The sequence below is a fragment of the Phycodurus eques genome, chromosome 3, assembly GCF_024500275.1.
Source record: "Phycodurus eques isolate BA_2022a chromosome 3, UOR_Pequ_1.1, whole genome shotgun sequence".
Taxonomy (NCBI): Eukaryota; Metazoa; Chordata; class Actinopteri; order Syngnathiformes; family Syngnathidae; genus Phycodurus; species Phycodurus eques.
This window is the reverse complement of record NC_084527.1, coordinates 1,726,877-1,751,404: the sequence shown is the minus strand read 5'-3', so window position 1 is coordinate 1,751,404 and position 24,528 is coordinate 1,726,877. Positions and strand designations below refer to the sequence as shown.

The window sequence follows — 24,528 nt, the reverse complement described above, 5'->3', positions numbered from 1 at the left end:
TGCTGCAGCTCTGATTCGGACCAGAACAAAGTCTTCCAGTCAGCTTTAGAATAGATTTTAAAGTTCTGCTACTGGTCTATAAATCACTAAACAGTTAGGTCCTGAATACATGAACGAAATGCTAACGGGATGCAAACCCAGTAGGGCTCTGACAGGCTCGGGTGAAATAGTGGAGCGCGCAGTCCAAAGCAAACGGGGTGAAGCAGCATTTAGCCATTATGCTGCACACAAATGGAATACGTTGCCAACAGAAGTGACGTCAGCCCCAAGTGTGAATGTTTTTTAGTCCAGGTTAAAAACTTCTTTGTTCTCATGCTTTTTAGAGCATTTCCACTTTTAAATATTTCTTGAACTGCATGTGGCGGCACGGTTAGAGCGTCAGCCTCACAGTTCTGAGGACCCGGGTTCAATCCCCGGCCCCGACTGTGTGGAGTTTGCATGTTCTCCCCGTGCCTGCGTGGGTTTTCTCCGGGCACTCCGGTTTCCTCCCACATCCCAAAAACATGCATAAATTGGAGACTCTAAATTGCCCGTAGGTGTGACTGTGAGTACGAATGGTTGTCTGTTTGTATGTGCCCTGCGATTGGCTGGCAACCAGTTCAGGGTGTACCCCGCCTCCTGCCCGATGACAGCTGGGATAGGCTCCAGCATGCCCGCGACCCGCGTGAGGATAAGCGGCTCAGAAAATGGATGGATGGATGAACTGCATGCTGTTTTAATTGTACATTTATTTTTGTTTTAAATGTTTATAAGCTGTTTTTTTCTTTTTTTAAAAAATGCTTTTAATCATGTAGAGCACACACACAGTTACCTTGTGGACTATATAAATAAACGTGATTTACTTTGGTTGTAACCTTAGCCAAACCCTCGCCTGCCTAAGGGGATATTTTTGTTGTATAAATAGTTTTGTTACTCCACTTTGAGTTCACCCTAAGGCCAATAAAGCGCTTGCAAAATGGTTGTCTTCAACAATAAGACAACTTGTAATTAGAATCACTACATGTAAGTGCTACAATTTGTCAGTTTTGTCACTAGCACGGAAGTGCCGATTTGAGAAATGATCGAGCACAACTGATTCAGAATTTGAAATCTTTTAATGGACAAATATACTGTTTGATGCAGGAAATAATTCCCAAATCGAGAATTGAAAGACTCACAAAAAGGATGATTTGTTCAGTGGATCAAACACAAACAAAAATGACCCTAATGGCCGGCATAGTTTCACAAATGTAACTCAATAGTGCCACTGTAAACCCTGAAACACAAAAACTCAAAAGGCAGCTTTAAATGCACGAAGACACACTTTTCATTCATACATTGAACGGTTTCAAATTTTGGAGAAGATTTTGCAGAATTCGAAATGGAAGCTTGACAACAAGTCTAACACTAAAATGGCAGAGAGCAGTCTTATAAATAATAAAATATAAAGACAGTAAAATCGCAGTCTATCCTGGTGGATAAATTTGTTGAACCAATTTTCCATGTATTTTTCAATTACAGTGGAGGATTATTATTATTAAGTTTTTTTTGACCACTGATAGTTTAGTTCCAGTTGTATTTCCGTTCTCATTTATCAAACTGACCTGAATATTGCAGCTTTGCCCCCCCAAAATATTAAAATAATCATCATTAAGGCTTCATTGAATTCATAAGCAGCGATCGATATTTCAACATGTTGCTTTCAGTGTAGAGCCGGTTGATTTCAAATTAATCAAATATATTAAAAATCTAGAAACGATCAATAACAATGCAAATATTTTCAAAGTCCTATTTAATTCTAAACTGCATCACAGAATTTGCATATTAATGATGGACACCATTTGTGCATACGATCGGTAACTGACGCTCGCTCCCCAACGGCCCTTCAAAAGGAAAGTGTGATTAGTACATTTAATGCATGTCTATAAATTAGTTGAATGATTTGACTAAATACTGATGTTTCACACCAAGATCAGCAGTGAAGGTGGTTAGAAAAATAGTGCACCCATGACTGAATATTAAGCACGACAATAAAAAAAATATTTTCACAATATTGAGTGGATATAAAAAGTCTAAACACCCCTGTTCAAATGCCAGATTTTTTGAATGTAAAAAATGAGACCAAAATAATTGTAAAACTTTTTCTCACCATTAATGTCATCAATAACCTGTACACAATACATTTTCAGGGGGGGGGGGGGGGGGGGGGGGGGGGGGGGGAGTAAAAATAAAGATAATGAGGTTGCACAATTGTGCACACCCTTTTATAAGTGGGCCTGTGTCTGTGTTCAGAATGAACCAATCACTTTTAAACTCATGTTAAAAAGAACTTTATTTGGGGTTGATCAGAGGCAGATGTGTGCTAACTCCCATTCAACACGAGTTAGAATGTGATTGGTTAGTTCTGAACGCAGTCACATCCTAAGGTATAAAAGAGTGTGTAGTCTTGTGCAACCGCAATATCTCAGTTATTTGTACTTCCCTTCTCGAAAAAATTATTATTATTTTTTTTTTTTTTTTGGAGGTTAACAATTCACATTAATGGTGGAAAAGTTTAAAAGGACTCATTTTTTTAATATCACAAACACCTGCATTTGAACAGAGGCGCGTAGGCTTTTCTAACGCATCTTCCGACACCATTGCAGTTCTAGTGCAAATGAAGGCAAGAGAGTAAACAGATGTAGCACCAGCCACATAGTCTTATAAAAGCATTTTCAAAGGAAAACGGAGCCCCTTAAAACGTACGATAACATTAACATGTATTGATTCCAGCGAGTGGAGAACTTAAGGATTTGATTAGTAGGTACAAATTCGATTGGACTGGAAACCGCTAGGTAGGATGTGAGCCATACGGGTCGTGTGTCAGGGTCAGGACGAGATGAGTCTTTGCCTTTGGCGTCCTGCTTGGCCTCTCTGTTTGTCGTATTTCACAGTCACGATGAGGAAGATGAGAAGAGTGACGCCCTGAATCCCGGCCAGCAGAAAGAAGTAGTAGTGCAGCGAGCAGTCGTTGATGTTTCCTAGACAGACGGAGAGAGAGAAAAACAAGACAATGTTTATTCCTCACGTCTGCTGCGAGTTCAAACAGGCAGGAGACACTTTTTAACAGAGTGGAGGAATGACAAAATGACAAAGGTAAATTGTGAAGAATAAAAGAGGCCGTCTGGCATGTTCCGATGCTACGTGTTTTAAAAGAATACTGCAGACGGAGTGAATGACCACAGTTTTTTCACGTTTTCGACAGATAACATTCAGTTATGTAGTTGAGTCTCGGCGAAGACAAGACTGTCAGGAGGCAAGCCAGCTTCTTACGTTTCAAAATCAAATATGGTTGATCTCCCGCTTTGGAGCCACAACAACAAAGTGATGACTGAAGAATCAGAAGTTCCAAATCAATTTGAAAACCGTCTTTGATACCTATTAAAGGAAATACTTGTTTTCCCCAGGGAATGGGACACGACAAAATAAGCTGCCTTCTCTTTTCAAGCTCAACTGCGACCAATACATTTTTTAAAACAACAACATCCACCTTACATCAAAAGCACAATGAAAGTATGAACCATCAAATATGGAAACTAAAGCAAGATGGCAGGTTTTTCCTAATGTCATTTTGGAAGTGAGGGGGGATTTTGCCTGAAAGCGACGATATATCAAATAGGAGTAAACACTTCCACTTTATAATATTGTAAATTCCTTTGTCCACACCAGCTATGCAGTGAATTTGGCTTCTAGCTCCAAGGCTGATGTCACACCAAGACATGGCAAGACGATGAAAAAGGAGCGGTCCAAGGGCATTTAGTCATTTACTAATTGCTCCAAAACTGATTTATATTACTGGAAATGACTGCTAGTTTTATTTTCTTGAGCAAAAAATACAAAGAGAACTTGTTCGTGATTTATTGGCCACCTGGATGCTATAAGCATATACAATATAGGCATATATACAAACTTGGGACATTCTGTCTTTTTACACACTCTTCCCTCCTGGCTTGCGCTTTATTGCTATGCGAGTCTGCGGGAACAATCCGTGTAGAAGAATAATCACAGATATGGTGAATAAACTTCAGTACACGTATGATTAAAACAAAAAAATCCAGAGAAGCTGCAAAAAGTAAACCTTTATATAGCGACTGACGTCTGCATGCCAAAACGTACGTACGGTATACCAGCGTTTGTATCAGCCATGCTGATCACACAGCAAGCATAACCCTAAAATGTTCACTTCTCCTCTTCGTAGGCAATGGTGTCAGAAGATATTCTCTGCCAGCACAAAACCTTCATGTTCTTATACATGATTTAACGCCCTGTTCTACCCAGCGGATCAAAGTCCAGGATTAACTCGTATGAAACGAGCTCGTCAAGCTGTGCATGATCAGTTGGGCTCAGTAAAGCGTCACAACGTCGCAATGTGCTTGCGCAAAGGTTATTTTACCAGTCTCGCTGTTGTGTGCACACCCTTGTAGATCATTAGAAACTCAGCGGAAGAAAGAAACGCTGGGATGACAGGATGCAACATAAAGAACTGATGCGCCTTCAACAGAACAGAGCGTGAAATATTTAGTATAATAATAATATTCTTTAAAGCGCGCTGGTGAACGACTGAGATGTTGTGCCACATCATAAATAAAAGAGAAGAGGCAGAGAGAAAAATCTGTCGCAGGCCATATTTATTCTGCTGTCATCTTAATCTGGTCAAATGTTTAGATTGTGAGAGGTGGACCAAAATACCAAAAAGCTGTGTAAATAATTCATAAAGCGCAAAACAATGTGGTTGACAGAGGACAGCTGGAGGAAAATGGGGGGCGCATTTGCTGAGAAGGTACTTGGATTATCATGCAATAATTGAATTTAACAGGTAATCCACTTAAGAGTCAAACCGCCACAGCCTTAATTAATCAACTCATATATATTCATTAACATAAGTTTACGGATTCAGGTAATGAAAAGAAAAACATTCATGTTGGTAAATGCTAAGACCTGATCGAGCGTACGCGCAACCGACTTCCTCTTTTGGCAAAACGGGTCCAAGCACTTCCTCCCCGTGAGGATGAATGGCGAAGGCGGCAGTGACAAAAAATGTCTTTTAAACAAGATGTCAACACAGAGCCACCAAAGATCACAATATTTTATGTTTCGGCTTTGTTTGTGTTTATATATATCATGTCATATTTGTATAAATACATCATACACATGTATGTAACTTTTGTCTGAAGACACCAGCCGTTAAGAATACAAAATTTGGCTTCAAACAATCATATTATCAAGCTATCCCGTTTTCACGGGTTTTTATTCACAGGCTGTTTCCCATATAGCCAAATTGGGACCTGTTGTCTGAACTGTCGAAGCGTGAGAATTTGCTAAAATTAACATATAGTATAACAAATCACCATTTGAGGATATTTTAATCTCTTCAAGGGAGGTTTGAAATGTCCAAGGTCTAATTTCGTCATACGCAGGCTACATTAGAAGTTTCCAGCCCACTTGGCAATTTCTGTGTCCCTAACCCAATTTCGGTGTCCCTGTTTGCACTGGCCATGAATATGCTTGTGAATTTGGCGGAAGTTGAGTGCAGAGGACCTTTGCCCAGATCTGTCACTCGGCAACCCCCGGTTAAAGCATTTATGGATGTTCGAACAACATCCACTGCCTGGATGCAGGGTGGCCTCTACAAGGCCTTGAGTGGCTCACTGCAAGGGCAAGAATTGGCTTCAAGCCTGCAAAGTCCAGGTTGTTAGTCTTGAGGAAAGGGAAAGTGACTGATCGGTTCCGCTTTACCCTGCAATGACCTGGACACGAGGTACGTGTCGAGGTGGAGGCAGAATGATGTGCACGTCCAAGCGGGGTGCCTGGACCAAGTGGGAATATGTAACTACCCGTAAGCGCCACGATCAAGCGCTACGGGCAGTAGCAGACACCATCTGCAGTGGCATTAACAACAGCAAGCAGCAACATCCCTCCAAGTGTACCATCTCCTTCGTTCGAGCAGACGAGAAGCCCCAGCCCCCGAAGAAGACCCATGAAGGCCTGCTTGCGACAGCAAGGGACTGCTAACTACTGGTTGACCTTGGTAGACAGTCGAGGTTCCCAGAAATAATTGCAGCAACAACACTCCGGCCAGACATGGTCCTGATGTCTGGGGCAAGCAGGCAGGTAGCGCTACTGGAGCTAACTGTACCCTGGGAAGATCGGATGAAGGAAGCTCAAGTATGCTGAACTGGTTGGAGGGTCCCCTGTGAGCCCACTGAAGTGGGTTGCAGGGGCTTCCCAGGCCAGTCTCTACATTGGGTCCTGGGACTCCCTGGGATCTGTGGACTGCACAGGCAAAGAGCCATTATAAACATCATGGAAGTTGCTTAAAAGGCTTCACGTTGGCTCAGGCTGAGGAGTGGTGATGCGTGGTGTAGTGCGCTACCTGGACACAAGTAGGGGCTTGATCAGCCCCGGTTCAGTCACCCGGGTGAAGGTGTCTGGTGTAAGACACGAAACAACGCATGACCCCAGTTACATCACTGTAGATTTGTCCAAGTTGTACCACAAAGTATAATTCTGCCCCACAAGGGCCCAGCCAGCCGATTTCACAAACATAGTCAACATTACACATGGACAAGCTGGTAAAACCATTATGAAGCCCAGTATGTTTGACAGGCCTTTTAAAAGTAATGGGAAATAATCAGGTCTAAGTATTTTGAAAAATGACTTGATGTACCAGAATTACCACATAACTATTAACCCCTTATTGCTCAGTGACTGTTTTTTTGTCAATGTCTTTCTGTCTCCAAAGTGTTCTCTGTCAATTGACTGTCTGTTGTCGTACTAGAGCGGCTCCAACTACCGGAGACAAATTCCTTGTGTGTTTTTTTGGACATGCTTGGCAAATAAAGATGATTCTGATTCTGATTGAGACTTCCCTTTGACTGGGCCTGTTTACCTCACCAAGTCAGCGAATGACAAGACTGTGATTACACAGAGGGCCTTTTATTCAGTGTGTGGGACAATTAACCTGACCATGGCAATCCAGATGAAATTGGTCAATATCAATTACAAATTTGAAGATGGATCAATTGATATAAACCCAGAAATGTCATGACTGAACATTTTAATGCTTCAACGCCTTCAATATCAACTTGAGCTGCAGAATCAAATTTGAGGGGAAATCAATGCACGTTTGTTTCAGCTATAAATTTGATAATTTTCTGCAGTCTGTCACTTGTTCATAAAACGAGTTAAACATAACATAAAATGAGTTTTGAACAACAGTCTAACAGTTGACAGTTTGGCCCAAGAACCTGTACTGCAAACCACCTTACCTCTTACAAGTTACATTCAAAATATAGCCTATTGTGACATAAAAGGCCTCCATTAAAACACTGACATTTCACTCAATGTAGCCCTAAAACTGGTTTAGCGGGATGTGTGAATGTCATCGTGCTCTAAATGTCTTAAAAAGTCCTGGACATCTGATATTAGATTAGTGACAACTTGAACACTGGTCAAATGGAAGACCATTTGCCATCATGGGACTGCTAGAAGATGTCACAAAAGAGCTCATTCTGAATTAAATTTGCCCACATAAAAGGATTTGTATGCCCACATAAAAGGCTTTGTATGTGAAGCACATGCTTGTGAGAAGAGTAAAAGGTGAAGCTGAATAGACTGCTTGTGAAAGTAAAAAGCATCATACTGGAGGGCATAAGGGAGTTATTCCAGACCTCTTTAAAACACATGGGGAAACAATGTATGGTAGGATGAGAAGGATCGCTCGCTTTTGCACATACATCATACACATTGAAAGTTTAACCAGTAGAAATGACCGAAATAAAAGCATTTTCACCACAACTTTGTCAGCTGATGACAATATACTGCAAGAATATGCTGAACAGCCACAAAATTATCAGCCCTTGCCCAATATAATGATAATCAAGTATTTCGCCCTAACATAGATAATGATGTTCAGTTTTGACTGACACTGGCAGAGAAGTATAAAAGGTCCCCTTCCATCAGAATCCAATTTTTTGTACTGTTTTATGCCTATCATAAAACTCTTGCGAGGGACACGAATCTCAATGTCGCATCAAATGTAAAACGTCATTTTTAGCATTTTCGAACAGTTATCATGCAAACCCGATAAAAGGACATCAAAATTAAAAAGAAAACAGTGATGACGGGGACCATTCATTTAATATGTTATCGATTGTGGTCGATTACAGTACAGTGGTAAAGAACTGTACTGCTGCATCATGGGAGAAATGCCGACTATTTTGCTTAGATGAGTCAAAAATACACACGTCACAATATGTTGTTGTTGAATGAATACGTCTCCGACCGTTTCAATCCAAAACTGAACATTATCATCTTTGTAATTGGAGAATTTGTGTTACTCTTTGTTGCTCTTGATTTGATTTCATTGTACTGTGCAAGCAGACAAAATGTGTGGGTGGTCTCGGTACTATGTACAAATTGGTGATGTAGAATATAGTGTTATTAATCCATTACATAGCTGTTGTTTTCTTTTTGACTAGGTGTGACTAGATCCCTTCTTATTGAAAACATTGGTAGACATTTAGGGAGCTCAATCCACTGCACCGACTGGGCCATTCACTGGAAGCTGTTGCAGCAACGAGGCCTAAAACCTCTTATCGCACTCTAGTCGAAACATTTGTATACTCATTCCTTTTCTCCTCCTTTTCCCAATGTTTTATCTTGGATAAAACTAAAAATATGTACTTTTCTATGCCACTCAGATTACTGAACGCAGCTAGAATGAAGTCATCTGAATATATTCCCCCCCGAGTCTAATTCAATCAGAGTTCAAATAAAATATACTTTGAATATTTAACCTCATCGACATTTATACGTTCTTCCTACCTAAACCTGTTGGTTGATAGCCTGTGTGAACATGTCTTTTAGCAGAATGTACGATTACAAATTTAAACCAGTCCAAATCAAAATGACTGTTGACTTTTCTGTAAAAAAATACCTGCCAACAACATCAAACATGGGATTTCAGCTTTTTCCAACAAGATGGGAGACTGGAACTCTTAATGCAACACTCCACACATGCTGACTTTTTTGGGCCGAGCCAGAGTGACAGCATCAAGCCGTGTGATGCCGGACTAGCAGTTCCATCTCCATGTTAATGCTCAAGGGACAGCTTTACTAAAGTCGAGCAGGGAGGTGTAATCAGACCCCCGGCCTGTGATTAATGTTGCTCATCTATCTTCAGGCCAGTGCAGCTCAGTAAGACTCACAACAGTTCACCCAGGAAGCTGTTTACTGAACACTGTTATGCCTGAAGCCATGGAAATGAGTTGAAGCTTTTTCCACCTTGAGAGCTAAGAGGACTGAATGCCAACATCTAACAAACTGTGGAAAAACAGCCACAAAACCAACTGTACAATTTCTGACAGTACTTAATACCCAAGCTTTGTCATGTGTGTTTTTTTCGTTTGTTTTTGTTTTTTTCATCTGTGGCCAGGAGGATGTTTTGTTCCATTTCTTCATCTCACCATTCAAATGAAACAAAAACGTCATTCAGGCAATCTGGCTCACCTTTAACTGCCCCTTAAATGAAGCTAAGCTGAGAAACCGATGGATTTATGAAGCGTGTAACACACCTTCCAGTGCTGTATTAATGAGCGATTAGAGCTTTGAGGGTAAATTATTTACATGTTTACATGCTCAGAGAAACGTGATCTGGTTCGGCAACCTTCTGTCGACAGGAACCCATCAATGTGCTGCCTACGCCTCCCGATTCAATCTGGCACTTGGGCAGATTCGTCATTAACCTGACTTGTCTAGTATTTATTATGGAAAAAATTCCTTAAAACAACAGTACTGCACGGGGTTTAACGTTCCCCTTTGCACAACTAATTTACAAACTCCTTAAGTGGTTTTAAATCACCACATTATTCATTATTGTGGTTTCAGTTTAGAGCTATCCTTTATCTTACCAAGAACTATTTCTAATATTTTGACCCTCCCGTGGGGTTAAATAATAACATTACAACAACAACCACAAAAAATAAATAAATACAAACATTTTAAAAAACATCCGTGAACCACAGTAAGATGCAGGTGTTTGTAACCTCGGATTGTAATAGTATTTACTGACCAAAATCTTTGTGGGATGACATCCAGCCGATCTCTTTGAGGGACACGATGGCCAACAAACCCGAGCCCACAAAGGAGCCCATCCCAGAGAAAAAGAAGAAGAGCCCCATGATGGCGCTCTGCATCGACTTGGGTGCAGCGGAGTATGCAAACTCCAGTCCTGCAGACGAGAGAGAACATGAATTTCATTAGTGTGAATTAAAACAGTGGGTTGCTTGGCTGGTTGCTTAATTGGCTGAATGGATGGCTGCGAGGGTAGGTGTATTTATGCAGTTGGGATGTACAAAATAACTGACTAATCGACTGATTGGTAAGGATTGATTGTGTGGATACAAATATCTGAATAATCGTGTCTTGAAGCAATTGAGGCAAAATAGAATGAACTACTTGGCTGCGACATCAGCAAAACATTTGTAAATTTTTGCATTCTCTGGATTTCAATATACATAATCATCACGCGACATAGGTGACCTTGCCATTGGTCTGGTTGCATATTCTCGGTTGGCTATCTGCTAGGCAATAGTCTGGAAGGCAACCACATTTCACATTTCTGGAAGACAAATTACACTGTTTGCTGTCGTGAAAGGTAAAATACTAAGAAAACTGTCAAGAGACAGATGAAAAGTAGACTTGCATGGGGGGGGGGGGGGTCTTATTTTCCACCAGCAGACCTGTCTGCCTGCAAGCTGACATTGATAATTTCATGGCACCTCGTGATTTTTCAAATAAGGCCCGATAGCTACATCTGTCTGGGGAGATTACACAACGGTGGTTGAATATGTTTGCTTTTTAAGACTTTAAGGACAGCTTCCTCACAGATATCCATGTTCTGGAAAAGGGGCTACAAATGGGTTGGAATTAGACCACTGTAGACCCTAACTTTCCTAAGCATTTAATGGTACATTTGTATCCGAGGATAACCTTTTGATTGCAGGTCACAAGCTCATTCATTTTGCAGACCCCCAAACTTAATACAGTATTACTTTAGGTAAGACTTGGCCACAATTCTAGATAAAACCTAAGAGCCATACTCTCTTCATGCAGAACCTGAGAATTTGTGTGCTAACACCCAAGCGGCGTGAATCATTGAGGTCTGCCTCAGGGGTGCAGAAGAGGAAGTCCACGGGAGAATGGACGCAAGGGCCACATTTGACAGGGAAAGCCCACATTTGCTAACCTGGCGTGAGGATGTGTAAATGACAAATTTGAGTGGCTGGGAGAATGTGTGCAGCCTTTTCTGACTTCCAAACACGGGGGAACGTGGCCCTAAGTGATGTTTGCGATTTTTCTTCCAAAGCAACAAGAAAAAGTCATTTTCCAGCAAACAAAATGTCATGGATCATTCCAGGGAAACAAAACAAAACAAAGTGGCATGGTGCACAAGTAAAAGTTCCCAGTTATCTTTTAAGACAGGGAAATGAATATGTTTGGCGGCAGTGGCTTCTAACAGATTTATTCAAACAAAAGAGGACTAAGGGAAAATATTTTCTTTCATTCAACATACTTAATGTCACAATTCTGTCAGACTATTCTCCTTGAAGTAAGCTCTAAAGAATGACGAGTGAGAAACGGATACTTTAAGGATTTTAGGGAATGATAGTTTCGTCTGCGTTTGGATTTGCTATAAAGCCTCACTTTTTAACAGACCCATGAAGCGCTTTTAAATTCAATAGTTTCATTTATGGAAAAAGAAACATGACGCTGATTTCTGTAGTGGGTTCTGTCAGATCAGAGTAGGCTCAAGCTGCAACATGGCAATGAACTCAAATACAAAGACAAATTTAAAATACAGTATTTCTTCAACCCCGAGGGGGTTTTAATACTGAACTGCAGAGGGTCCAGACATTCAGGGGTTAGAGAGATTTCGGTTTTGCCAGTGCAGACTATGTCGAAAGATCCCTTTTCTAAAATGCTATGAATCCATTTTTATATTCTCAGAAAAAAAAAAAAACGACATTTACACACACATGCATATTTTACAAACACTGATGTTATACTGTTAAAACAAAACAATTCACAATTTTCAGGGTCTTTCATTCATGCGTTCGTCTTCCGTTCCGCTTCTCCTCACGCAGGTCGCGAGCGTGCTGGAGCCTATCCCAGCTATCTTTGGGCGAGAGGCGGGGTACACGCCGAACCGGTCGCCAGCCAATCGCAGGGCACATACAAACAAACAACCATTCGCACTCACATTCACACCTACGGGCAATTTAGAGTCTTCAATTAACCTACTGTGCGTGTTTTTGGGATGTGGGAGGAAACCGGAGTGCCCGGAGAAAACCCACGGGGAGAACATGCAAACTCCACACCGAGCTGACTTTCAGCAGAGACAACACAGCTCGGTGGGTACACTTGATACTAGTGAACGGGGCAGTGCCGACTATCTAACTACCCGGGCTTCCTGCTACCGTGCTGCTGTCGTCAGGTGCCGTGTTCGCCTGTGACCTTATGTCACCGACAACGAGGGTAAGTTGACTTGTGTGCTTATTTATTATGTGTTTAATTTACTATGTTCATTTATTATGTGTTTAATTTACTTATGTCATATTCCTGTCACTTTAAAACTGACAATCCAGTTTGAGTGACATGAGTTAAGACTAGTAGTTACTACTTCATGATGTCTAATTGAAATGAAAGGTCACACAATAGCACCAGATTCAGTACCTGCAATGCTGGCAAATATTTCACTGATGCCTATCAGCACATATTGAGGCACTTGCCACCAAATGGGTAAATCTGCTGCGTAGTAGATTACGTTGCCAAGCACTTGGTCAATCGGCCCATTTGCTTTGATGATCTCCAGGCGTTTTGTCTCCAGCAGACCTCATGGGCACACAAAAACAGGCAGTAAATATGAGTACAAGTAGAGAAACAAAAACAAAAAAACAGACTTGTGGCCTCACTGCCAATTTAGTGACTGAGCTATTTTTGATGAATCCTAGCTATTTCATTAAGATCACATCTGCGTCCTTTTGTGTTATGACCACTATTAGAACTCCTCAATGAAAAGAGCTTCTGTCAGTGGATCATCAACCACGTCAATATTCTTAATTTTATTTGATGGCCTTTATTATGCAACCACCAGCTACAGTATTTGCAGACAACGGCCAAAGGCAGCCTCATATCATAACGACACGACGTAATGCTGCACTATGAGAGCAGTTGGAGTCTTGTAATCCGACCGTGCAATAATACCAGCTGCCCATTTCACGCCATGCGGCGACTGGGCTGCAGAAACCAAGTCCTGCACGACAAACACACAACCCTGCTGACCACCTCCATACTAAGCACCGCACAGCCCAACATGATCCATAGTCCTGGACTTCTAAAGGCAGTTGAACTCCAAAAACAGCACATTAGAATACACACTTAAAAGAATAAAGTAAAAGATATTGTATAAAGAAAATACATCACACGCAATGTCAGCCATGCTTTCTTCAGCCTCCCTCATTGTGTCAAAAGCTTAGAACCATTGTACAAAAACAAAAATCAAATAAATCAATCGCTGTGTGCAGGACAGCATATTTCTTGGGTGGCCTCTTCTACTGCATAGGACGCCCAAGTCTGTGCGTCATGCCTGACAGCAAAAGACAAGAAATTGTACTGCACCTATTCCGTTGTGAGAGAGTTGCAGGCTGAACATTTTCTTACATGGTATAGTTTCTGATGAAAAGGACACTGATTAGACACTAATGTCCCATCTGTTTATTTTTAGGACGCCATGATTTCAGCCTATTTCTTTGAGGTTATTTGCATATGCCCTGTGGATAACCTCTTAGGGTTAAAGAGGGCACGCTGAAGGCTCACAAGATTGTGAGGCAATGCCCAGGAATCAACGTGTGCGACTGAACGCAAGGCACAGCGACGCTGATGATGTACGGCATTCAAGTATTTGTATCATGTGTGTGACATGCACTGCTTAAATACTGTTACTGCAGTATTTAAGCAGTGCACTACTGTTACTACTGTTACTGCAAAGTGTGGAGTCGGTGTAACGGTGGTTAGCACATCCGCCTCACAGTTCAGAGGTTGTGGGTTTGAATCTGGACTCTGGCCTTCCTGTGTGGAGTTTGCATCTTCTCCTCCCCGTACTACAAAACCAGTACTCCTCGGAGTACTGGTTTTGTCCAGTACTCCGACTTCCTCCCACATTCCAAAATCCTGCATGTTAAGGCTCTTAATTGTACATAGACTGCGTGTGTGTGTGTGTGTGTGTGTGTGTGAGAATGTGAGCGTGACTGACTGATGTTTTTCTCTATGTGCCCTGCGATTGGCTGGTGATAAATTCAGCCTCTTGCCCACCGACGACCCTCGTGAGGAAAAGCGGTATAGAAAACAGATGGATGGAAAATGTAGAGTACATTTTTGTCAACATGTCATCCAAACTGACTGAATCCAGCCAGGCTGCTTGTGTGTAAACTCACTGTTCTGTGACCAATCCCCACACCACTGCTCCATCGTAAACCCTTTCTCTCCACTCCTAGGAATTGCTTGATGCAATATTCAGAATTTATTTGGCTGTGAAGCGGCTTTACTTTCCTCCAAGAAGTGGGGTGATAAAAGCAGATACTGGAGTGGTCAGTCAACATCATAACGGAGTATGTTACAACATTTTGCCATGTAAAAATGTCTACGTTCTCTGACAAGAAAATATCTTAAAATTACCTAACATTGCATATACTGTATAGAGACCTTTCACAATGTTACTGATGGAAAAGAACTAAAATATTGTTCCCTGACAATATGTCTTAACTCGCACTTCTCAATTTTATCCAAACTATAGAACAAAGATGCGGGGGGCCATTTCTTTTCATAATAAATACATGACAAACATCTGTCTCCAGCAAAAAGACTAGACGCACATCCACATTTGTTTCGACTGTCATCCTGTGCTGTACCTGTATAGTCGCCCCCCAACAAGACAGGCTGGACTTACATTTTCAAATAATCCACAGGCTAGAATGGAAAATGACTCAATGGCAAGAATGCAGTCATTCAGGGCCAACCAGTGGGATGGCTCAACTGCTCAAACAAGGAAAAATAACTAGGCTGTCGGTGGGAAAGTGATGTTCACATTCAGGAACAGAATTTGATGATATCAAATACATACCTTAATATTACATTTGGATCATATTAAAAATATGGTGCCATTTTTCAAGCATTTGCAGTTAGGCTACATGTTTTTATAAACATGAAGATGTATTGTGATGTAGACGGGAGGCAGTTCCACAACGTATGTGCTTTGAAACGTGACAAAACGATCCATAACCTTTTTTTCTGTCCTTGTTTGCCAGGTCAACTTACAAGAAACAGTGCACAGAGGAAGTCTGCTTAGTGTACTCACCCGCTGCCACAGCCGACCACATGACAAAGAACATCCCCACTGCGATCCTCTTCAAAGAGGAGGGCAGTAGGCCACGCCGTTTCAAAACAGGGTCCACCACTTTGTCCTTAAGAGGAATCAGCATGAGGATGAGCACAGCATCAAACATTGTGAGCCAGGCTGCCGGGAAGCGAAACATCATCTGCAGGATTCAGAGGAAATAGATGAGACCAAACTGTACAAAATGCAATAAAGCATGAAAGCTGGAGAGAATTTCTGCACAGTCTAACACCACACTTGACTAAGTTTGTGTGTGTGAGCGTTTGCACTTTTGGCTTGCTATTACTTTGGCACCCCCAGGTGGACAGAGTTAAATGTGACTGAAAAAAAAAAAAAAAAAAAAAAAAAAACCTCAAAACTGTTATATGCATTTTATATACTTGCCGTATATGATGCATTTCTGTAACATTGTATTATCGAAAGAATACATTTTGGTCTGCAAGCAGACGATGAGACTCCACCAGACAGGAAACCAAACGGAATTTACGAAGCACATTTACAACTTTGAATTATGTACACAGAAACTGCAAATATTTCAGTTCAAATGTTAAAGTGCCATCTGAGGTAGTGTGTCCCTGGTTCCTAAATATGTATTTCCACACTAAGCTCACTTTTGTTCACTTCCTCTTTTGTTCGAATATTATAATTTTAAACTTGATCAATTTTCTTTCCCAAAGAAAGCCTGTATAAGCAAGTGGTGTTAGAGCTCCTTTCCACTTATTCATTGTGTATTATTCCAGAAATCACAGTACAATAATTCTATTGGATGAACAAGATAACATTTGGACTCAGCTCAATTTTATGCTTGTGTGTACCTAACGTTTGGGACAAGAAAAAGCACATGGAAATCTTATATAAGCCCTAGGGTGCGTTTGATGTGCCAGATTAAAATAAATGTAAACTAATAAAGCAAGAAGGTGACTTCAAGTCATGTGTCATGATCAATCGTGATGAAAAATCAGACTAACATGCATTAGTTTTTCTTAAAAGTCCTAAATGCTGCCATTCATTTTTTTAGCAATGTGCTTAACATTACAATGAACATACTAACCGACTGCACACGGCCGATTCTGCTGCAAAAGCACATGACAAATTGCTCCGTTCGTACGCATGCATATGTATTCACAAGAGGCCCCAAAGAAAAGCATGGATTTCGTGCAAAGAGGATGAATAAAGAGAATCTGATGATATATTCTGTTACACCTATGAAAACAGCAGGGGAATGCATATTGCTGTCTATCTATTTTTAGATCACTCACCCTTGAATTCCTGTTTGTTAGTTTAGTTTGTGTTGCAGGTGATTCAATGGATTTGCTCAGTTAGGAATGACACAAATTGCTGTTAGAGGGCAGTGATGCGCTCACTACTACATGCAATCAGCAGTAGAAGATTATCTAAATGTGTATTATACAGTATACAGTACAAAGACTGGGCATGCACTTCTTACATTGTCCACCCTGCCTCAGTAAATAATGTATATTATATCTATCCATGCATTTAATAGCACTTAGATAGATAGATAGATGGGTAGATAGATGGGTAGATAGTTGAAGACATGAAACAAATGCATTTAGCTTAGAATGCAACACACCATAAATAATTACAACAGATTCATTTGCTTGCAGCTCTGCGTTTAGTGTGCTCTGTCTCCTTGAATAGATTGAATTTGTTCACTTGTGCCATTGAACTGTGTCAGGTGAGGAAGTAAAAACACTGCAGCATCTAATCTCATTTCCCTTTTCATTTTGAGAACTGTCAAGACTTGTAGCAAACAAAGTCTGGATTTTATTTTTGATCAAAAGTATAATGTATGTGGGGAAAGAAAATAACATGCCATGTCGGTTCTGATACGATTAGTCAAACTGCTGATTGATGCTTTCTTGGAGAAATATAAAGGCAGCTAGATTCACAAATGACATATTCGTTAAAATCACTAGATCACTCAAAAAGGTGCATGAAAAACACAGCTGTGCTTTATCATGTGACTATGTTGTGCTTTTACTCTGTAGACTGGAATGCAACAGTGAAGATGTAATTGGCAACGAGTCTCATTAAATCCTACCAATATCTACGTCAGGATGGAAACGCAGGAAACTCAGACTTCCTCTTCGAGAGCCATCGGATGGAGGCGCTGTTGCGGAGTGTTCCAACTACAGACGGGTTGCTAATCTGCAAGGTATTAGTCTGTTATGTAAACTTCTGCCTTAATCCCCAAGGCATTACCGCAACCTTTGCCGCAGCCTCCAGCTGTTACCTACCACTGTCACTCTGTCACTGACCTACACTTTCAAACGTGAATAATCTAGTTTCGACCGACGTTTGGCAGGAAACACCGCAATAGCAATTTATCCACACCCAGTACTTTGTGTTTATGTACACTACAGTATACACAGGAAATAGCCAGCCTTTGCTAAGAAATGTATAGTATTTGTACCATTTCTTGTTTAAAGTTACCGTGTGGGAGTCAGTAGAGCTGTTGGAGGCAGCAACTGGAATCTTTAGATGGAGGCCTTGCAGAATGTATGTTGTCTGCATCTGCAACATCAAAGCGAGACAAACATTGCCGCATTAGAGAATTTACTTCATACATACATACACACATATGCTCTCTTATGTTAATACATGACAGTGCTTTACCTTTATATTTTGAATAGACTCACTGTTGCCATTGCATAAAATACACATCAGAGATTTGGGGTTGATTTACCTGGAAATACACCGTCCAGTATGGAATAAGGGCTAAGAAAACTGGTAGTATTTTCACCAAAGACTTCAATTCCTCCACTTTCTCTTCTGGGAATTTTCCTCCATAGGTCACTTTGGCACCATCCAATAGTGTTGGTTTATTGCTTCTTAAAAAAAAAAAAAAAAAAAAAAAAGAAGAGAGAGAGAGAAAAGAGAATACAATTTAGCTGTGACTGTCTGTGAATGATCAAAGTAATTACAAATGAATTCAGCTATTCAAACTCTAGATGGGAGAATCATAATTTTGTAGAACATCTTACTTAACAGTGCTTTTAAAGATGGAAAAGAAACTTTAGACTATAAATCTTATAATCTCCATCCCAGGAGAAATAGTTTAATAAAGCTTTCTTAACGGGCACTGGGATTTGGTAATTTAAGAGTCGACGTCAAGTTTTGGGACATTTCAGTTTTTATCTAGTTTTGGTTTTACCGCAAGTCAATTAGAATCTCAGAACAAGGGTCTACTAGGGGAAAGGAAGGTACAGAGAAAAATTATTATCAGGATCAAACAAACTATAAGGTTTACCTGCACCTTGCTAACTGCAGCAGAGACCTTTTGGCTTTGCTACATTACAGTCCCCCCACAGCAGTCATTTGAAACAAAGCGCATTCATTTTAATATTCCATTAAAAGGCGTAACGTTAAGCCTTATTAATGGACAGACAAGGGTGACGTCTTACCGAAGCAGGTCAGGCTCCTTGGGTTTTGAGGAGCAACAAGCGAAGCTCAGTATCTTAAACATATCAGTGAAAGCGCTGCCATCAGCAGGCTTGGTGATAAAAACGGTGCGGCCCAAGAGGAAAACCAGGAAGGAAATCCCAAGGCACACAGTGGGAATGATGTAGCCGAGCTCAAAGCTGTAATTTTGCTGGATGTAGGCCACACCTCCCAGTGACAGGATGGCGCCCAGGTTAATGCACCAGTAGAACCAGTTGAAGAATCGGCGTGTGGCCTCTGGTCCTCTGTCTTTGACCTATTGGATAACACAAACCAAACATCACTGGCACATACGGCACTAAATAAATCATAAAGTCACCTCATAAAAAATGCTGTGGCCTCCAATAAATCAACAGTGAACGTTTTAAGCAAGTCAACTATCATCAGTTGCACTGGACAAAAAAAAGGACGAAACACATCTTAAGTATAAAAAAAACCCTTTATGTCCTCATTTTACTGAAAAGATTCAAAAAGTTTGACCAATCAATATTAAATACATCAGCAATGTAAAAATGTTCTGCGTAATTTGATCTGTGAAATGTTAAAGAAGCTTGCAATGAGAACCTAATAAGTAACAAAATGAAAGAGTACATTCAGTTCCATGTACAAGCAAATGATAACAACAGCACAGCAGTGACCCGCATGGCATCAGCCCTTTGGAGGAAACAAACAGATTGTGTCTATATATCATGAAGTGAAGGAAGAAGAAAAAAGAGGAAAAAAATAAATAAATAAATAAAAATACAGGGACAGTCGTGGTATAGAGCTGCATTTGACTTCTGGTGCGATATGATACCGATTACACAATTCCATTGCTGTTTTCATGTGGATTTTAGAAATTCACTTCAACTGACCGCAAGATGATCACTCTTATGGCATTACCTACAATTTGTAATTGTAGGTGGCGCCAAGGTCCTTATCAGCACAGAGTTTGTTATTTTCCAGTGTTGGTGTGTGCTTGTTATCTGTTATTTGCCTGTGATGAAGGTTTTGTTATTCTATTGCTCTGAATGGAGGTAAATGCTATTACTGGTTACTTAACGTAACAATGTATGTAAGAATACAAATGTACAGTATTCCCTCACTATATTGCAGTTCACCTTTTGCGGACTCAATGCATTGCAGATTTTTTTGGGATTGTGCAGTCACTCACCTGCACATCTCTGGTACAGTTAACATTATTGGCTACTTGACTTTAACCACTGTAAGTAACCACTGTAACCACTTTTTTATAAAAAAACAAAAGAAAAATTCATTTTAACCCAAGCCACAACTAGAGTCTTATTTTTCATATTTAGTGAATGCCCTATTCATTTCCCACATTGGCCCAGTTGGTGGCGGACGGAACTGATGGCACGGGAAATGACGCATGTCCTTCAAAACACAGGAAAAATGTTGTGGAATCACATATAAGGGGCATAACATGCATTGCCGACATCACAGGTGTCATACTGGTGGCCCAGGGGCCAGATCCGGCCCACCACATTATTTTATGTGGCCCGCGAAAGCAAATCAAAATTGCTCATTGTGTTCTGGTGTAATACCATTGAGATATTTGCAAGCATTTGTTGGTTACCAATCCCCCTTTGAAAAGAAATGTAATAGTTCATCAATGTGTTGTGTGTACTGTATGTAATGACAGTATATGAGGTAATCTTTCATTCATATGGGTTCACAGTAGTAGCTGCCCTCCGAGGGAAGTCATGACTACGATGTGACCTGTGACAAAAATGAGTTTGACACCCCTGGCCTACATCATATTGAAGCGACGGCTCTTTTCTTTTCTTGTAATGCAGAATTTGAGTTTAGAGGGATGCCAAAAGCTACATACTATAATAGCTTTAAAGAAAAAGAAACCTTAGAGTCATTTTAAATCTGAATGCTAATGTTTAACACACAAGCAACGTTCTGCAGTTCATGAAAAAAAATTCACAAATATCAACTATGCAGATGTTTAGCTAATGCAAACGCATTTTATAAGCATGTTCTCGTGTAGAGTGTGTGGATGTCAACTTCAAGTGGGGAAAAAAGAATATCCGCACCTCTCTAAAGTATCACTTATTGAAATCGAATTGCATATATGGAACTTTTAAATGTAAATAGTACAATAAATAATCGGTTACTACTTTGCGGACTTGTCTATTGCAGGGGTTTTCTGGACTCTAACCGCCGCGATCAATGAGGGATTACTGTACATCTTGAGTGTAGTGTGGAGGTAATCCATCCATCCATCCATCCATTTTCTGAGCCGCTTCGCCTCACTCGGGTCGCGGGCGTGCTGGAGCCTATCCCAGCTATCATCGGGCAGGAGGCGGGGTACACCCTGAACTGGTTGCCAGACAATTGCAGGGCACAAACAAACAAACAAACAACCATTCGCACCTACGGGCAATTTAGAGTTTTCAATTAACGTGTATGTTTTTGGGATGTGGGAGGAAACCGGAGTGCCCGGAGAAAACCCACGCAGGCAAGGGGAGAACATGCAAACTCCAGGGCCGGGGATTGAACCCCGCACCTCAGAACTGTGAGGCTGACGCTCTAACCAGTCGTCCACCGTGCCGCCGCCGTGGCGGTAACGACGAATGAAAATAACACAAATCAAGTGCTGACAGCTACACTGATTAAACAAGGCATTCTAATTTAACCAACTCTGCTATTTTTAGCATGCTGCATACTAAACATAAAAAGGAGTAAAATAATAAATTTTAGACAGAAGTATAATGTTCATAAAGTAGTAACACCATCCACCTTCACTTACTGGAATGTTATACTCCCACTAATTATTCTATAAATAAAAGCTGCCCATGACAATCATTTAAACACAACTGCTGTATACTGTTGTTGTGAAATGCAAGATCCATTTATATCTGTTTCTCGCTTTTGTTTCCTGCAACATAAAGTTTCTATTTGAAGCAGCGTGTTGGTACATGATCAAAAGCATTGACACAAAGTCAGAAACCTGGAACAATATCAGCCCTTCTGTGACAATGTTTTCGAAATAATGGCTGCTGTGGTTAGGTTCAGAAAAACAATGACCCTGTTTTTTAACCATTTATATGAATCTTTCCAGTAAAGTTTTTTTCCCCACCAAAATGGCAGCCATGTTTCATGCAAGGTACTGCTCTTTGCTCGTGTTTTTGGCTGTGATTTTGTGTTTGTGGCTGGACTTCTGTGTGTACGTGTCTGTCTGTTTATCCATATATAATTTTCTCTACCGCTTATCTAGAAGTGTCCGAATTAATCGACAAATAAGCAATCATCAAAATAATCGACAACTATTTTGAGAACTGATTAATCGTTTAGAGCCATTGTTTAACTGAAAAGTGTCCAAATCCCCTCTCAATAGTAAATATTCTCTGATTTCTGCAGTCGTTCATAAAAGCAGATCGGTTATCTTTTGTGTTTCATCAAAATAAGACATTTGCAAACATCTGCTTTTACTTTGGAAAACAATGATCAACATTTTTGCTTATGTTCTGACATGTTACAGACCAAACCAGTAACTGAATCGTGATCAATTTGTGGAAAAAAATAATGGTCAGTTCAATCTATTATGAAATTTTATTTGCAACCGCATTATGCATAACCTGTAACTGACAGGTAGTTGAACCTGAAGCAACCTCAGAAGTGTATGTCAAACTAGTAGCCAAGAAGTAACGCTCAGTTTCAAAAAGGTTGGCGTGTACAACATCACTCCCCCTCGTGTGATATTGCTTAATTGTAGTTTATTTGATTTTGTTTAACCATTAAACAACACCAAATAAACAACAATAATTGTTTAATAAACAGTATTCAAAAAGAGACTTTGCAATAACTAATGTAAAATAAATTTCTATCCGATTATTTGATAAATCTATGGAATAATCGATTTAAAAAATATTTGCAAGTGATAGCGCTACGCTTATCCTCATTAGGGTCGTGGGTGAGCTGGAGCCTATGCCAGCTGACTTTGATCGCCAGCTAATCACAGTGTGTGTGTGCGCGTGCGTGCGTGCGCGTGTAATGCAATTAGTTGGTTGTGACGATGAAGGACGTGCTTGTCTTAGTCAACCCTCATTGCAAAGATAAAGTAAATCACATGTCTGACTGCATTCCCAATTATATAGGCCCACATCAAAAGACCGATCACATTGAGAGACATTACAACAGTGGGCTTAGTATTTGCATTCTGAAATTAAACAGTTCAAATCTTAATGCAATGCTATTCATACTTTACCTGGTCTGCCCCAAACGGAGTGATGTTTGACTTGACAGTCCCGACACCCAATGCAATTAAAAAGAGTCCACTGTAGACTACAGGGCCACAATAGGGTGCACGGATGGGGCAGGTCACATTGCTTGGAGGGGTACTGTTTGTGCTGAGACACTCAGCGGGTTGCACAGGAAAAGCCGCCTCTTCTCCACATATATTTACTCTGGTGTCTTCATTTGAAATGAAAGGGAAAAATAGAATGCCAATCAAGTACAAAATCAAACTCGCGGCAATAGTCCAAAACTTTCCGAGGTATGCATCTGCCAACCAGCCTCCAAATGGGGATATCAGGTAAGTCACCCCCATGAACATCAGAGGAGCCTGGCTGGCTTGTGTGCCCTCCCAATAGAAAGGACTACTATTTAAAAAGAGAACAAGGTTGGAAGTGATGCCGTAGAACGCAATCCTTTCCAATGCCTCGGCCAGCAAGATAGCAGCACATGCTAGTCTTCTTCCCTGAAAAACGGACGGTGGTGACGCTCTCACATGAGTCCCAGTGTTCGAGTCCAAGAGAGGGGTGCTCTCGTCGGCATGCTTGTTGACAGCCATCGTCTCCGGAACCGATGAGCGCTTGCTTCTTTAAATGAAGAGTTCAGCCCTACAACAAAGAGTACGAGCGATGTTAATAATGAACACATCTACTCGTATCTGTTAAACAGTGTCGGCATGAAGACTAGTGGGCACATAACAGTCGTCAAGTAACCGTAAGCTAACTTTAGCATACTGACAGTTCGGCGCGAGTGGAGGTATACATTACATTACCGTCAATATCTCTGACACACGTCCAAGGGGTGGGTAATCTCCATTAACCTTTAGGTTGTTTATCCTCCAAATGTTTAATTTGTCAACGGAGATGTTGAAGTCGACCAAAAGTGTCACAGCACTACCCCGTGACACACGAGCACAGTCAACAAGCTGTTGCATTTGCGCGTGGTTCGACAAGCGATCTATAACTACAGCGCTACACTGTGCCAACTGCTAGCTACTACATCCATGTTGTTTGGATATCTGCTAAAGCGCTTATGACGCCTCCCACAGGATCGAAAGAAGGAAGTGGAGCTTCGGCGTTTACACGCGAATATATATATATATATAAATATATATAAATATATATATATATATATAAATATATATATATATATATATATATATATATATATATATATATATATATATATATATATATATATATAATATGTGTCTGTGTTTTTATTATATATTTAATTAATTAATTAATTAAATGCCGCGACCCCCTCCACTGTTGTGATGAAGTTGCGAGAAATAATATTGTTCTGGTTAAAAGTTTTTGTTTTCCCAGTCATTATATCGTGCAGTTTTGAAG

The 24,528-nt window shown here is 40.6% G+C and overlaps 1 protein-coding gene across 1 annotated transcript; it reads right to left on the bottom strand.

Moving 5' to 3' along the window:
- Positions 1-1,075: 1,075 nt before the first annotated feature.
- On the bottom strand, positions 1,076-24,130 carry slc15a4 (solute carrier family 15 member 4). Its single transcript, XM_061671367.1, has 9 exons — positions 23,949-24,130; positions 23,151-23,784; positions 18,898-19,190; positions 18,180-18,324; positions 17,927-18,007; positions 15,434-15,614; positions 12,754-12,912; positions 10,091-10,249; positions 1,076-2,999 (listed from the first exon to the last, which is right to left on the bottom strand). The coding sequence occupies exons 2-9, from the start codon at positions 23,733-23,735 to the stop codon at positions 2,848-2,850; spliced, it is 1,755 nt and encodes a 584-aa protein (XP_061527351.1). The 5' UTR covers positions 23,736-23,784; positions 23,949-24,130; the 3' UTR covers positions 1,076-2,847.
- Positions 24,131-24,528: the final 398 nt, after the last annotated feature.

What these genes read in the sequence shown, in the direction of transcription:
- slc15a4 (XM_061671367.1), bottom strand. Translation starts at nt 23,735, where the DNA reads ATGGCTGTCAACAAGCATGCCGACGAGAGCACCCCTCTCTTGGACTCG. An exon ending in CTCCGTTTGGGGCAGACCAG is followed by an intron (nt 19,191 to 23,150) that starts GTAAAGTATGAA and finishes GTTATCCAATAG; the next exon opens with GTCAAAGACAGAGGACCAGA. An exon ending in AAGGAGCCTGACCTGCTTCG is followed by an intron (nt 18,325 to 18,897) that starts GTAAGACGTCAC and finishes TTTTTTTTTAAG; the next exon opens with AAGCAATAAACCAACACTAT.